Source organism: Babylonia areolata, chromosome 5 (assembly GCF_041734735.1).
Source record: "Babylonia areolata isolate BAREFJ2019XMU chromosome 5, ASM4173473v1, whole genome shotgun sequence".
Classification (NCBI taxonomy): Eukaryota; Metazoa; Mollusca; class Gastropoda; order Neogastropoda; family Buccinidae; genus Babylonia; species Babylonia areolata.
In genome coordinates this window covers 43,503,092-43,519,616 of record NC_134880.1, presented here as the reverse complement: position 1 = coordinate 43,519,616, position 16,525 = coordinate 43,503,092, and the positions used below count along the sequence as shown (strand labels likewise).

The window sequence follows — 16,525 nt, the reverse complement described above, 5'->3', positions numbered from 1 at the left end:
GCAGCACACACACACACTCACACACACACACACACACACACACACACACACACACAGAGTGCTTATCATGTGTGTGGAGTCAATGTGTGCACCAGTGTGCAATGTGAACGCATGTGTTTGTGTTTTAATTCACGTGTCCTTGTGTGCTTGCGCGCGCGGGCGTGTGTACAAAAGATAGGAAGACACTGACACTGAGATGGAATCAGCAAGACGATGTCCTGATATTCAGAAAATAGTGAAGTAAAGAAGAATAAGGAGGAGGAGGGGAGGAAGAGAAGAAGAAGAAGATGATGATGATGATGATGATGATGATGAAAGAGGAGGTAGAGAAGAAGAAGGAGGAGGAGGACGACGACGACGACGAGAAAAAGAGTTAAGCAATTTATTAAATTTACATTACCAGTCAAGCGTGAAGCGTTGGAATTTGTCCCACAGAAAATCACGGTTAATTTTTTTTTTTTTTTTTTTTTTTTGGGTGGGGGGGGGGGGGGAGAAAAAACTTTCAGTATTGTCTTTCTTTTTTTATATAGAAAGTTATAGAAGCATACCCCACGTAAGCAACCGCTTATAAGTGATAACAATCAAGCTAGAATTGTTCTCTGTATAAGGACAGTGACAAAGACAAAATTAACAAGGTGAACAAACGAACGAACACACAAACAAATCAACAGATAAAAACAATTAGTACTCTCTCTCTCTCCGCACATATATACACACGCGCGCTCACGCACATACATACAAAATACACTTAAGACCACGAACACATTATACAGTTAAAAACAGCAACACAGTAATAGGCCTAGCCTATCACAGAATAATCGATAGAAAGCTCACAAAAAAAAAGCAAAAAAAAACACCTTTTAACCGAAACCAGCGTGTGGTTTGTTTGTTTATTATTATTATTATTGTTATTATTATTATTTATATATAAGAAACTGAATAATGCAAATGATACAATACAGATCCTAAAGTGTTTCAAGCCAAGTTCACCATAACTCTAACACGAACGCCACTGTAAACGTTTTACCAAGAATGGAATCCGATACTGAAGCAAAGTTCCCTGACACACCCCCACTGCCACTCATTCAGTAGACTGTTCACCACAGCTGTGTAGAAACGTGTATTTTGGACAGCGTTCATTCCACAAGGTTGGAAGGGATTATGATCAATCAGTCCTTCGCCATGAAGCAATGTAATTCTCTCAGTCAGGCATAATCTGGTACTAAGCTGCTAAAGTCGTCAATGGCATTAATCACGGTCGGTACATTTTGTATTTGATGTTCTATGATGGATTGGTCTCTCTCTCTCTCTCACACACACATTTTGTTGTTGTTGTTGTACATGCATACATACAAATTACGTCATTAACGCCACTTTGCTTCATATTAATATGTCCTCGGACTTTCTGCCTTTTTTTTTTTTAATTTTTACTTTCTTTTTAAACGATGTGCACAGCTGTGTGCTGAGGTTTTAACACTAACTGTAGCCATGTGGAAAATGCTGTGCTGGTGGTTTCTTCTTCTCTCTCTCTTTTTATTTTTTCCCCTTGTTCTTTTCTTCCTATCATTCTGCTTAGCATTGCGATACTTTGACTGGAAGTGTAATATTCCTCAGAAATTGAAAGAGCAAGAGAGGGGGTCTGGCAAGAGACACTGACAGACACACACACACACACAGAGGGGTATATAGTGAGCAATTATCACTATTAACTGCTTAACACCGCTTTTTTCTTTCCTTTATTATTTCTTACACAGTTGCCTTTGATACTGGATATGAGAATAATTGAATGTGTGGTGTGATAAAGTATGTTTGGACAAATTAGCCTTTCCACAAACGCTCCATTTCTGTGTGTGTGTGTGTGTGTTCATCAACTACTCTGTGATATATATAGGCTAGGCCTAATATTGTGTGTTTTGTTTTGTTCAGGGGGGGGGGGGGGGGTTGTTTGTTTTATCTGTATGAAGTTTTCATGGTCGTTTTGTATTTCTGTGTGTGCATGTGTATGTGAGAGTGTGTGTGCATGTATATGTGCACATGTACACTCATGCTCGTGGGCATGTGAGTGTGGATGCTGTTAAGCGAATGCACATGAAAAAAAGCCTTGCCTCACATCATAAGCACTCACTACAGTGGAAACACAGGTACAAGCGCACAAGTTTTAATTGAAAAGTCAATCAAATTAACAAAAACAAGCAATCTACGGCCGAAGGTACAAAGACTTTCTTCATCAGAATATATATGGTTTATCCCAGTTGCACAAATGCATGCTTTCAACACAGTATAAAAAAAACTTTGCAAATACACAACATAACCTTACTCTGTTCTGCGTTACATTCCGAAATTATCCCATAGCACAATGAGAAATAATATTCACCGCTGCTAAGCAAAATAAAATCAGACACAGACTCTGAGGAATCTGCTAAAGTTAAAAAGACCAATTTCAAAGTGCAAGGATTTTGGGAAGATTAACATTCCCTGTTCAAGGACTCAAAACAGTTTTATTATATAACCAGACGCCGTGTCAAATTCGAACTCCATTGCAAAAGCTGCGGAATTTCACTTGCTGCACACTGCTGTTTATGACTGACAGTACTGATTAAATTAGCATGAAAGTTTTATGAATTTCTGACTACTGATATTCAAAACAAGACTACATTTACAAAAAATTGTTTTGTTTTGAAGAAAACATGTTTTTAATCCATCTAAACTATTTCCACCAGTGCAAGGCCAGTACTGTGTGTGTGTGTTGGGTTTTTTTCTTGTTTTTTTTTGTTTGTTTTTGTTTGGGGCTTTTTTTTTCCCCATGGTGTGAATGCCTTGCACCGTGACTGCATTGCCCTGTGTTTAACGTATGTAGTGGGTTGCACATTGATCTTTTAAGCAATAATACAGCCAGATGAAGCTGCAGAAAACACAGTAAGGACGGACAGAGAGAATGCGCTTCTACTGATGACAAGACTTCAGCCACCTCTGGGCCGGCTGCTACTTACAAGCAGTACACTTGCAGTAGCTGGTTCTTTTTGTTGTTGTTACTTTTCACACAGAAAATACATTTCAGGAATGAAATTTTCAGTGTAGGTAATTATTTCAAAGGTGGTGGTGTTTGAAAGAAGCAAGAAGTTGTGGAGAAAAGGGAGTTTCATCCTAGTATGAAGACTCAGAAGGAAAACTTTGTTTGTAGTTTAAAAAAATAAAATAAAAAAATAAAAAACGGTTTTCTATGCCAACTAGTTTATTTACATGGTATTTTTTTCAGAAGGCAGATTTTGTTGTTGTTGTTGTTGTTGTTGTTCTATCATTCAAAATAATTCAGATATTCTGTACACACAGTAACATAAGTGAGAATTAAGAGACAAAGAGTTAGGAGGGAACAAATAACAAGACCTCATAATCAATAAAGAATTGTTGCAGGTGATTGCCACAGTAATGCCAATGCTTGCTAGGAAAACTGGTACTGGCAACAGGTAACCGGTATAATAATATGGGACGTGACTTGGCGATGGCCATCCATAATCAATATTGAAAAATCTTTCTCTACATGTATTTTGGTCCCACAAGGCTGGGCTGGGTATGCCCGTGTCTTTTTTTATGTTGAAAACCGTTTTCATTTGGGTGAAGAAGGAGACCTTTGGCATATTGCTGGTGGGTGGACCTTATGCCTCTGTTGGGAGACATACACTGGGCAGTTCAGCTCTTGTAAAGCTTGAGGACACACATTCTCCACAGCAACTATGCGATGGTGCGCTGCATGATTTAAGTACACATTTCATCTAATGTTTCGGTTTCAGTTTCTCAAGGAGGTGTCACAGCATTCAAACAAATCCATGTAAGGAGTTCCTGTATCCTTTGCTGTCCTCCGTAACTGTGTCAACAGTTATTGAACCTCAGTCCTTGTTACTGCTATAAAGTCTCAAACTGTTTTTTGGGAGGGAGGGGATGGGGGTGCGATTGGGGGCAAATAATGTGTGTGTACCATCAGTGTCGCTGATCTAAAGTTGTAACAAGCATTTGTTTCAAACATTTGAGTTTTCTTATGAATTCTTTTGTGTGTGAATACTGTCCCTAGTAATACTGCATTTATCATCTTAGAGGATTGACTGAAATTCATTACTGACAGTAAGTTCAGAGTTCTTGGACTGGGGTTGTATAGAAAACAATTTCTTTTCAATGTGGCTCAACTCACTTATTTTGTCTTGGTTGGGAGGTGAGAGAGACAATTACACACATGTGCTACTACTGTTCATTACATGACATCTGGGGCAGTGACACATATATTGCACATTTCACATGACAATATTGACAAAACCTAACAAACCAATTGTTCATCAACTCCATTACACACGCAGACACATGCATAAAATAAGCCATGGAACTAATATACCACAATGATACAGTATAGTATACTGATAGTCATGTCCAACTATAACCAGCCATTCTGTAAGTTGAAGAAGGTGAAAGGATCAAGGCTGCTCTTCATGAACAGCAACCCATGCATTTTTTTCCCCTTACTGACAGTAGTTATTGGCCTTGTTTCAGCATCAGAGTACCAGATTTGTTGTGCATAACATGACAACCCAGGGTTTTATTTCCTTGTTCAGTAACATTCATTCACTTACAAATTATTTTTTCACACTTCTGAAAGAACCCTTGAATGGATCTCATGCACAATTCCCATTTATAAAAATTAAAAATGGAAAAATAAATATAGAAAGTCCTTCACTTTTGGGCAGAAAAGACAAATATGCAAAAATCAACCATCGACCTTCGCCTCAAAATCAACACATGTGGACAAGCCAGAAACACTATTATGTGTAGAAGTTATCTTTGTTTCTGGTCTAGCCTATGCATACATAGGATCATGGAAACCATTTACATTCATAAAACAAATTTTGATGCCATAGCAGTGCTCGGATGAATAGCTGAATGAGTTGATTTGTCTATCAAAAAAAAGAAGATATTAGAAAAAAGAAAAGAAAACTGAATGACAGATGTACCCAATTCCCTGTTTCCCCAGAGCAAGACAGGAAGGAAAAGGAATGAAGGTGGGAGAGGTGGGGAGGGAAGAGGAGAGAGGGAGATGGAGGTTGGGGCTGGGGTGGGGGTAGGAGGGGGGGTTCCTATCTCTTTAACTCTAGTTTAAAAAATAACCAAAAAAAAGACAGAAAAATATGAATATGAATATATCCAAACAAAAATTACTATCTTATGTCCATACAAAAATTACTATCTTTCTCACGTGCGCACACGCTCTGCTGCACTCACTTTACTGTCAGGAAAGTACACAGAAAACATCAACATTCAGCTGACTGAAAGAGCAGCATGACTTTCCATGACTTCTGTCTGCTTTTGTTACTTTTTTTTTTAATGGAAAAGCATGGAGAGATTACAACCCATAAGATTTTCAACTTCATTCAGCTAAGAACTGAAGAGAGAGTTTTGCGGAAGTTTCCCAAACTTACTTTTTCCACTAAGGCAGTAAACGTGGAAGATGGAAATCTAACGTTAAACTCAAACATCACAAATTCTAAATCTAAAAAATAAAATAAAATAATTCTTAAGAAAAAGGATGTGGCCAAGGTTTGTATTCTAGTTGTACCAATAAACCGCAGACTACATAATGCACATGTAGAACTCGATCATCTGTTCATAAGTTAGAGGGATAAGTGGTTGAAAAAGTACTTGTAAAAGTTGCAGTAGTAGTAGCAGAAGGATAAAACCTCAGCATTCTTATGTCACAATGTTAAATAACATGATCCATCACTATTCAAGTGAGATCCACAGTCAGTCGGTATTAAAACGTTTGACCCTGCAGGGAGACAAGTTTCACACCGAGGCTTGAAGCAATGATCACATTTAAAAAAAAAAAAGTTTAAAAGTTTGGAATACGCCTTACAGACAAGATTAATAATAACATATACCTAAAACTTCCGAGCTCACACATAAAGACACAGGCAAATGAAAATGTACACCAAAACAGTTTATTCAAATCCCAAAGTAAAAAGGAGATACTCCACCCATCCCCATTCCCTCCTTGAAAACAAAAAAAACAAACAAAAAAAACATCAAACACTAGCCTGTAACCACAAAACAAAGAAAATGCACAGGGAAAAATTAAGTTCAGCGTCTCAGTGACTCAATCATAAACAATCAGCAATGGAAACTAATCCACAAGCATGACAACACTTTCCATCAGTGGGGCAGTAGTGTTAAGTCACAAAAGCATTGCACACTGAATCATGACTCGGTTTAAAAAAACCCAAACCCCCACCCTCACCTCTTCCCCCTCCCCCACCCCGTCACACTTTCCAGCAAGCTACAAACATCTGAACTTCTCTGCACTATCATCACACATATGCCAGGTGCCCCAAACCAGCCTCAAAGCCTGCAGTGGAAATCGGAATAAAACTGGCAGCAAAGTCATGACTCAACCACTTTCCTGGCCACATCTCGTGCCGTCTTAGCCGCTTTGTACTCCTCCGTTTCGGCCAGTTCGCTCGCGCCTTGCTGTTTTGAACAAACAAGTGAACAACAATATCAATGAGCACAACCTGTTGACAAGTGCAGGCAAACACCTAGTCCACAAATGTAATAATAATACTAATGATAATAATAACATAATAATAATTATAATCATAATAATAATAACATTATAACAACAGAAGAAGATGAGGAGCAGAAGGAGAAGAACAAGAACAACAATGAATGATAAGATTAAGAACAAGATCTTCAATGATAATTAAAAAAGATGGATTTACAGAAAGGGAGAGTGAGAGGGGTGAAGGGGTGAAGGAGAGACAAGGGTGGGAGGGGAGGGGAGACGGCTATGACCCCTTTCAGTTCAAACAAAGCAGCTGGAAGTGCCATCTGAATCATGTCAGAGGGGCAGAGTCATTCGCTGCGCCTGATTTTGTCCTTAGTTCTGTTCCCTGTGGAGCTGTGAGATTATTGTTACTGATCGACTACAACAAGCGTATCAAGATGTATTGTATTTATAGGATTGCATTGTATCGTATTGTATTGTACTGTATTGCACTGTGTTGTATTGTATTCCACTGCATTGCATTGCATTGTATTGCATAGTATATCTTGTCAAACAGATCTTTCTGTGTGAAATTCGGTATTGTATTGTGTTGTGTTGTGTTGCGTTGCGTTGCGTTGCGTTGCACTGCATTGCATTGTATGTCTTATCAAACATATTTTTTCTGTGTGAAATTCAGGCTGCTCTCCCCTGAGAGCCAGAGCACCACCCTTCTATTTTTTTTTCCTGCCTTCCAGTGTATTTGTTTTCCTATCAAAGTGGATTTTTTCTGCAGGATTTTGCCATGGTCAACCCTTTCACTGCTGGCGTTTCCTTCAAGTGCACTAAGTGCCTGCTACACGTGATACCTCAGTTTATCGTCACCTCCGAGTGTGTAGTGTCCAGACCACTGATCAAGGTCTAGTGGAGGGGCAGAACATACTAGCAAGTCTGGGATTCAAACCAGAGTGCGCTCAGATTCTCTCACTTCCTTGGTGTATGCCTTACCACTAGGCCAACTCTCCACATGTGGAGACATCACTTACAATTCAGCAGTGTCCTGATCTGTGCAGGAGAAAAATCACACTCCAGTCACTTCCTACCAGGAACCCCTGAAGGATGATGCTAAATACAGAAGAAGGTGGGAAAAAAAACCATCAAAGAAAGAAAATGTCAAAAAGAAAAAAAAAAAAAAAGGCAGGAACACTCCCAACTACAATAACTGATCTTTTGCATTATCTTTTTGAATTACCTGATACTCAATTTCTCAGGATAACTCATTTCAGAAGTAAGACCTACAGGCACAGATAATTTTCTTTTCCATCACCAAAGATATGGAACAGGCTCCCTGATAACCTCCGACATCCATCACTCCTTTCAAATCTGGTCGCGAGACTAACCTCTTCCCTCAGCAATAAGTTTAGTTGTGGAAGGTCCACTCCTTTGCGTGTGGTGTGCTTGACTATGTGTGTATACATACGTATGTGTACACATGCACATGCATGTGTATGAGTATGTATTTGTGAGTGTTCGTGTATTTGTGTATGCATATGTGTGTGTGCATGCGCATGTCTGTGTGGCTGTGTGCGTCCGCTTGTGTCACATGCGTGTGTGCTATGTGTGCGTGTGTGTGGAGGGCGGCTGCTATGTACATTTGTATGTTAAAATGTATGTATGCATTGTATGTGTGTGTGTGTGTGTGTATGCGCGTGTGTGTATGTGTGTGTGCAATTTGTTAGTCACATTTTGGTGTGTGTACATATGATGTGATGTGCTAATGTAAAAAATAAAATAAAAAAAGTGTTTTATGAAGCACCTGGAGCAGATTTCTGGATAGTGTGCCATATAAGTAAGTATCCATCATTATTTATTGTTTTTATCTTTTAGCCTTATCAAACACACACAGAACTGGAAAGAACACAACATGACTGTCCATAAGAGCATCATGTAGGTGTGGAACATATATATGTGTATATATAATATATATATATATATATATATATATATATATCATTTAAACAAAAAACAAAACAAAAATCTGAGGGAAAAAAACACATCAATAAGGACGGCACACAGAAACAAACAAAAAGTGCACTATAATCTGCATGCAACTGAGGCAAATAAGAAAATAATAAAATCTAAATACTCAAAATAATGCAAAGGTCATGGGTGCATGCAAGACCAAAACTAAAGTGGTGCAATTATCTTCCAGGATTGAGTCCCAGAAAAAAACGGTTTGGGTTCACTCAGGTTAGCTCAAGTCAAATGTATGTGTGGGGAGGAGGGAGCGATGAGGGCTGGGGCGTGTGGGGAGGGTGGAGTGGATGTGCTCTGTAGAACAGAGGTCCCCTGAAAAAAACAATACTACAATAACTCTCTCGTTTATGAACACTGAACACTCTGTGTAGATCTGGATTTCACAAGCCCCTTGCTTGTTTCTCTTTTTTTTTATATTTCTAAATCTTATGTGTCATCACAAACCCTCCCATCTCACTTTTTTTTAATAACCATCTTCCTCTTATTTCACTAAAAGAGAGTAAATAATCAGCAGTTAATGGCACTACACCGCACTGCTGATCACAGTCACAGTGGCATCAACTCACCATCAAGGCTTCCAACAGCTCAAGGGCATTCTTTAACCGCTTCAGTGTATCTGGGATCATTTGCTTCGATTCCTGAAGCACTTCTTTCTGTAAACAAGTACATGTATGTATGTTTCCACAATCACAATGCAATGCAGTCTTGAAATTAAGATAAAATATAAAAAATGTCAGGTCCAGTTCTGGACAGGGTATAATGTCAGTAAAACAAATATCAATCTCATGTATGTTCCAGAACTTAATGTGCTTTGACAAAGTCTAGGAGAGATGTTCATTTAACTATAATTATATAGCATAAATAAAGATCAGTTATGCAAATTGTGGTTCGTCCGTCGGGATCGACAAGGACCATCTAGTCATCCTGGGGGTGGGTGAGTTGGGCTCTGTGTGTGCGCAGATGACTGGTCAGGCCAATCCGCGCCTGGAAGGTTCTGATGCAGTATGGACAGGGGATGGTGGCGGCTGTCGGGGACTTGCTGGCACTGCTTTTCCTGGCCTGTCTGCGTTTCTCTGCTGCAGCGATTCTGTTGGTCTCACAGGATTTGGCGCCTTTGTGGGCAGCTGAACGCCACTTTGGTCTGTCCATTGCATTCAGCTCCCACGTGTTGTGGCTGATGTTGAAGGCCTTCAGAGAAGCTTTCAGTGTCTTTGAAGCGCTTCTTTTGGCCTCCATAGGAGCGCTTGCCATGTTGGAGTTCGCTGTACAGCACTTTCTTGGGGAGCCGGTGGTCTGGCATGTGAACTACATGGCCTGCCCAGCGCAGCTGGGCCTGCCTCAAGATGATGTAGATGCTGGGCAAGTTTTCACGAGTGAGCACCTCTGTGTCAGGGATCTTCTCTTGCTACTTTATGCCGAGAAGTTTTCTGAGGCTGGTGGTGTGGAAGTGGTTCAGCTTTTTGGCGTGGCGTTTGTAGACCATCCATGATTCACATCCATAGAGCAGTGTGGTGAGAACTATGGCCTTGTATACTTTGAGCTTCATCTCCAGGGTGATGCCTCTCCTGTTCCAAATGTTATGGAGTCTTCCGAAGGCAGCGCTGGCTTTGGCGAGTCTGGCATTCACCTCGTCGTCGCTGACAACTGTGCGAGAGAGTGTACTGCCCAGGTACGTGAACTTGTCCACCGCGTTCAGTCGTTGCCCGCTGATGAAGATGTTTGGTTCAACGTAAGGCTTTCCTGGAGCTGGCTGGTGCATCACCTCAGTCTTCTTTGTGCTGATTGTGAGGCCAAAGTTGTCAAAGGCAGCAGAGAACTTGTTGACGCTGTGCTGCATGTCAGCTTCGGAGGCAGTGTTGAGAGCGCAGTCATTAGCAAACAGGAAGTCATTGACGGTGTCTGTCCTCACCTTGGTTTTTGCTTGAAGCCTCCTGAGGTTGAAGAGTGAGCCATCTGTGCGGTACCTGATGCCAATGCCTACATCAGCGTCTCTGAAGGCATCTGTCAGCATGGCTGAAAACATGAGACTGAACAGGGTGGGGGCAAGAACACACCCTTGCTTAACTCCATTGGAGACAGGGAATGGTTCTGAAGTCTCTCCGTTGTCTTGGACTCGGGCCAGCATCCCATCGTGTAGTTGCCGTATGATGGTGATGAACTTTCTGGGACATCCATACTTCGCCATGATTCTCCAAAGGCCATCTCTGCTAACAGTATCGAAGGCCTTGGTCAGATCAAAATAGGTGGAGTAAAGGTCGGTGTTCTGTTCCTGACACTTCTCCTGGAGCTGCCTGGCAGTAAACACCATGTTGACAGTCCTGCGTTCTTTCCGGAAGCCACACTGGCTCTCTGGTAGACCTTGCTCAAGGTGCGCTATGAGACGGTTGAGTAGCACTCTGGCCAGAGTCTTGCCTGCAACGGACAGCAGGGATATTCCACGATGGTTGTCACAGGCCTGACGATTTCCTTTGCGCTTGTACAGGTGTATGATGGAAGCGTCTTTGTAGTCCTGTGGAACTGCCTCATGCTGCCAGATGAGCTGGAACACCTGATGAAGCTTCTCAGTCAGCGCCATACCACCTTCTTTGTAGACCTTAGCTGGAATGGAAACTATGCAAACTATGTACTATGGTGAAGACTAACTGTGCTTTTTTTTTCAAATGAAGTTCACACACACACACACACACACACATATGCACCTACACATATGCACACATATACACACAGAGAGTTAAATAAGACATGAAATTCCATTCTAAACACAAAACATTTTCATCATAAAGATATATCCTAAAACTTAAGTAAACCTGATGTACCAACTACCATTCCACGACTGGCCTAAAACAGACAAGAGTGGTGGCTCTTCGTTGCTGCCCTACATGCCAGAGAGCATAATGCACAGTTAGTAAGTAATATATATATATAAACCTACAGATGCATATTTCAATCAGCTGACTCAACTCGTCATGACAGCATACCTGTTTCCTCACAACATACTCGTCCGCGTCATCTTTCTCCTCCAACTTCTTTATCTTGCCCTCTATCTCAACAGCCTCCTTCTCATACATGTCTTTTTCCTTGGTGATCCTGGAAATATAAAAACATTATTTTAGTGGGTGCAGTGGTGCACTGGATTCTTACCCAAGTTTCCAGGGTTCGATCCCTGGTTTTGGTGCACCTGGTCGGTAAAAGATGGAAATTTTTTTTCCAACCTCCCAGGTCAACATGTGTGCAGACCTGCTAGTGCTTGAATCCTCTGCATGTGTATATATATACACATTCAGTTGATCAAATACACATGTTAAAAAGCCTGTAATCCATGTCAGTATTCGATGGGTTATCAAAACAAGAACATACCCAGCATGCACGCTCATGTTAACAGAGTATGGCTGCCTACATGGCAAGGTAAAATAAACAAAACCAGTCATACACGTAAAAAGTTTGTGTGTGTGTGTGTGTGTTGTGTGTGTATGTGTGTGACTGAAAGTGAAACCTGATTGTATAATACAGGAAACAAATAGTTGGTCTCTGACTGAGAATAGGTGCTATAAAAAAAAGTTAATAGCAAGTATCCATGTCATCATTATCATTTTAAAAAAATTTTAAAATTAAAAAAAAAAAGTAAAGGGTCTTGTTGCTGGGCACTAATCTTACCCTTAGACCATAAATTGCAGTGACGACTTTGTTGTTTAAAACTTAAATCGTTCTCCATCCCTTTTCCACTACAAACTGTTATAGCTATAAAAATGTAAGCAGAAACAAACATGGTTTTACCAAGAAAAAACAACAACATACACTGAACACACACTGAATGACTGATACATATAAAAAATAAAAAAAATAAAATAAAAAATAGAAATTAAAAAAAAAAATAAAAAAAATATATATATATGGTACGCATGCACACACACACCCACACACACACGTGCGCACATGCAATCACACACTTATTCATGCCCGCACACAAACATGCACATGAATCAAGAAAAGTTCATCCTTTGACCCTATGAGTATGAGGCCTGAAGAAAAGACAGTACCATGATATGCATGTCATTCATAATGTTACTAACAGAAAAATATTAAAAGTCAGCAAAGCAGTGGGTGATTTAACTAGCAAAAAACTGAAAAGTCTTAACAGTCACTAATTCTAACACATGAAATCAGTGATAAAATATTTTTTTCTAAAAACCTATCACATTACACCATATTTCATTTCTTTGTGAATTTTCCAGCTTCACGTTTTTTAAAAATCTGCCCACAATCCAAAATATAATCAGTAAGGGGGAAAAAAAAAGAATTCCAAAAACAATTGTGTGTGTCACCTTTTAAATCACAAGTTATGGTTGTGGGCTTTGTTGAATTAACAGATTCATTAAACTTCAAGGTTTTATTCAAAAATCATCATATGCACAGACACACACATTGCGTATGAATGCACATACACACCACACACACACACACACTCACACACACACACAGAGTACATGACACATAGTACATATCTCAAATACAGGCATAGGGGTTCATATTACAGCACTACTCACTTTATGCAGTGATTATTTAGATAAACAAGACAGCAATTGTAAAGCTAGCTTTGTTACTCCAGCAAGAAGTATTTTCTGTAAACAAAGGAATTTTGATGCAAAGAATAATGTCAGGAAGTGTTTGGACTAACCTTACATCAAAATTTCATTTTGATCACTAATGGTGAGATCATGGCAAATTTTAGACCTCTCTTCCAAGGTTTGACTTGTTCAATTGTACTTTGTAGGCAATGTTACTCTAGAAGCTTTCTCTCGAACCAGCTCTTACCACACATCAGCACAACAACCTTTAAGAGGCATCTTACTCTTTATTTTGAAAATTTTGAAAACACCCAGACCCACAAATGCTGTTGAGCCTGTTCTATTATGAAAATCTGTCTGTTGTGATTATTTTCCATCAAATTTTGTGCTATGTATTTTTCATAATTCCATGTACCTTCCATTCTGAATACTTATCATATATCACATACGTTTGAATATGAATCAAATGCATGACTTTTCATTTTTTGATTTTGAAATGTCAACAAAAATTTGCTAGATTCTCTCTCTCTTCCTCTCCCACACGTTCTTTCTTATTCATGTATCTTATTTCATTTATCCACCATCTTTTTTCATTATTCTTGGTCATACGTACTAAGTTCAGCTAATTTGTTTTGAACAATCTCACAACACCTCTCCGACTGCATGCTCTGTATACAACTAACTCCCTCTATATCCTGTCAGTCAATCTATCACTTTATTTCATACTGGTTTTTAGATTTTTTGTTTGTTTGTTGTTGTTGTTTTTTTTCCATAGCTTGTTTTTTTTTTAATGTGTCGTGCATTCTGTGACAGTAGTGTGTAAATGTGTGGTGAGGGTGTGTGTTGAGAGAGAGAGAGAGACAGAGAGAGAGTGTGTGTGTGTGTGAGTGTGAGAGTGTGTGTGTGAGTGTGAGTGTGTGTGTGTGTGTGTGTGTGAGTGTGTGTGTTAAGGGCGTAGGAGGGATTCAAATTACATGTTCTTGCCGTCTTGGTTTCGTGTTACAGTCCTATAAAACGGGTGTAAAATCACAATCACTCCGTCCCGGAAGTTCCGATTAAAAAGATAAAGTGTAGATTTTAACATTATTATTGTCGAAGATAAAGAAAATTATGTCTTGTCAAGTTGTTCAGAATGCTGGAAGTTGCACCGGCAGTGAAGGATCATTCTCATCAAAATAGTGCAACTGAAGGCGGTGGCATTTGATTAAGAGACTTTAACTTCAACAACGTAAAATATATCTGTGTTAGTGACTCTTGTTAGTGGGCTGGAAGGCTAAAGTTATACTTTATGACTCATTATTAGACAAGCGTTTCAATTTTTCAACTTGCAAGTTGATACTCGTCGTTTCTATGACCATTCCATTTATCAACAATCCTACAAAAACGACAGACACCTTGATGACACATGGTGTATACCTCTTGACAATTCCAGTGTTGATTTTCAGCTTCCTGATGCGATCGTCAGCTTGTGCCATAATGAAGAAATCTTTGCGGAGGATAATGCACCCAAACGTTCACTGAGGCAGCGTGTGGGAACGGAATTGCGGAAGTGCACACTGAGCATGCGCTTTCTGCCTGGTTACGTCCCTTCAAAGCGTGGCGGTGTCAGGAATAGTGGACTTGAGTCCCCAACTTGATGTGCCCCAGGACACTTTGAACGTCGCATGCGTCAAAAACAAAACAAAACAATAAACAAAAAGAAAAAGACAGCGCTCAAATACATCGGGTCTACTCATATATACCACGTTTTTGTTATGTTTTGTTTTCTGTTGTTGTTTTTCCTTTTCTCCTCTTTTAATTTTGGCCAGTGTCTCTCAACTGACAACGACGGTTAAGTTGCTGCCGTCCACTGACTAGTATTGGTCACTTCAGTGATGACACCGTGACTGAGAAGACGGAAAGTCAGTAGAAAATAGATCGATCTGCAAAGCATTATTGAATTGCGGACAGTATTTGGATGTGAAGCACAATACCAGAATAAAGCACGGCCTCGGACTGGCACTGAAGTGACTATAGCTAAAAAGATTGACTGATAATAATAGTGTAGCCGTGTACTGAACCGACTGGTTCTAATAGGATACAGACGGTACAAAAGAACTAACTAAATGATGATTTACTGAATTAAAGGATAGACAAGAATTCCCGCGCACAGGCCAGGAACATACAGAGGCCAGTCACAAATGGGTTTTTCTATTGTTTTATTTACAATAGTTATGTAGAAAAGAACTAAGAAGAAGAAATAATGGAGAAGAGATGAAAAGAAGAAGAAAAAGAAGAGAAGACAGTGCCTGGAATGACACAAACAAATGTCATTAGCACAACACGTCGGCACAAGTGAATAGTAAAGCACATGTATACATATTACATGGAAAGACTATACCACTTGGTAATGCATGTGTGAAGATCAAACACTGACATTAAATGACATTTCCAATACATTGAAATAGTGTAGTTAAAGTGATTGAAGTTATGCTGCTTTAGTGAAAGTACACTGACAGTATAGATTAGGTAAAGCTTATACTGTATCAAAGTGACTCGAGTGAATCAGTTTATCATGTAGCACTTTTTTGGAGTAAGCATGAGAGGGCATGGTTTTAACCATTAAGTGGTGAAGGACTTACACAAGTTATCCGTTGCATCAAAGCCAGATATCAACATAACTAAGCTTGTACTCAACACTTAAATCTCCTCCGGTAACCTTCATCAGTGACAGCAAATGAGAAAGAACGCGTCATATGCCCTCACTAGAACATTCTGGAACAAACTATCTGTGTCCCGAGACGTCATTGACTGTGACGTTAAGAAGAGTCAAATGGAACACTACTCCAAGCATATGACGACATGGTAATTATTTAGATCCTAACATGTCAAAGCAATAACTGAACATACTCATATGAACACAAGTACTGTGTCGAACAACACAATTTACAAATCAACACATTCTACACAGAATCTTCACAAGGATGAAGGCGGTAGTCAAGGGAAAGAAGAAAGACAGAAGTGCTTACAGCGATACCTAGCAAAATGTCAGCCATTGTGGGAACACACACGACACATTCACACTGCTCGCGACGCAGCAAGAGAGAGAGAGCAGCTCTGGTCAGATGACTGACCAGGTTGAAGTGACCACTCATCACTCACTGTGCCAATTTATGCAAGTTAAGCAGACTACAAAGACAATCACGTGTGCTGCGAAGCAGATCGGCTCAAATCAGGCCAAATCCGACAACTGTTTCTTACAAGGTGTTCAGCAATAGATTTCTAAATGATTCCTGAACCGATTTAAGTCGGATGAGTTGCAAAAGAAAGAGCTCAACGCCTACTTTCTAATGGGTATAAAATGAAGTGTTGATTGTTTCGGATGGATTTATAATCTTAATTTAAGTCACCTGAACAGGGTAATTTT

The 16,525-nt window shown here is 39.7% G+C and overlaps 1 protein-coding gene across 1 annotated transcript; it reads right to left on the bottom strand.

Moving 5' to 3' along the window:
• Positions 1 to 2,144: 2,144 nt before the first annotated feature.
• On the bottom strand, positions 2,145 to 14,668 carry LOC143282089 (tubulin-specific chaperone A-like). Its single transcript, XM_076587572.1, has 4 exons — positions 14,536 to 14,668; positions 11,533 to 11,641; positions 9,121 to 9,207; positions 2,145 to 6,504 (listed from the first exon to the last, which is right to left on the bottom strand). The coding sequence occupies exons 1-4, from the start codon at positions 14,592 to 14,594 to the stop codon at positions 6,418 to 6,420; spliced, it is 342 nt and encodes a 113-aa protein (XP_076443687.1). The 5' UTR covers positions 14,595 to 14,668; the 3' UTR covers positions 2,145 to 6,417.
• Between the last annotated feature and the right edge of the window lie 1,857 nt (positions 14,669 to 16,525).

What these genes read in the sequence shown, in the direction of transcription:
- LOC143282089 (XM_076587572.1), bottom strand. Translation starts at nt 14,594, where the DNA reads ATGGCACAAGCTGACGATCGCATCAGGAAGCTGAAAATCAACACTGGA. An exon ending in AGTATGTTGTGAGGAAACAG is followed by an intron (nt 9,208 to 11,532) that starts GTATGCTGTCAT and finishes ACTTGTTTACAG; the next exon opens with AAAGAAGTGCTTCAGGAATC. An exon ending in AGCTGTTGGAAGCCTTGATG is followed by an intron (nt 6,505 to 9,120) that starts GTGAGTTGATGC and finishes TGTTCAAAACAG; the next exon opens with CAAGGCGCGAGCGAACTGGC.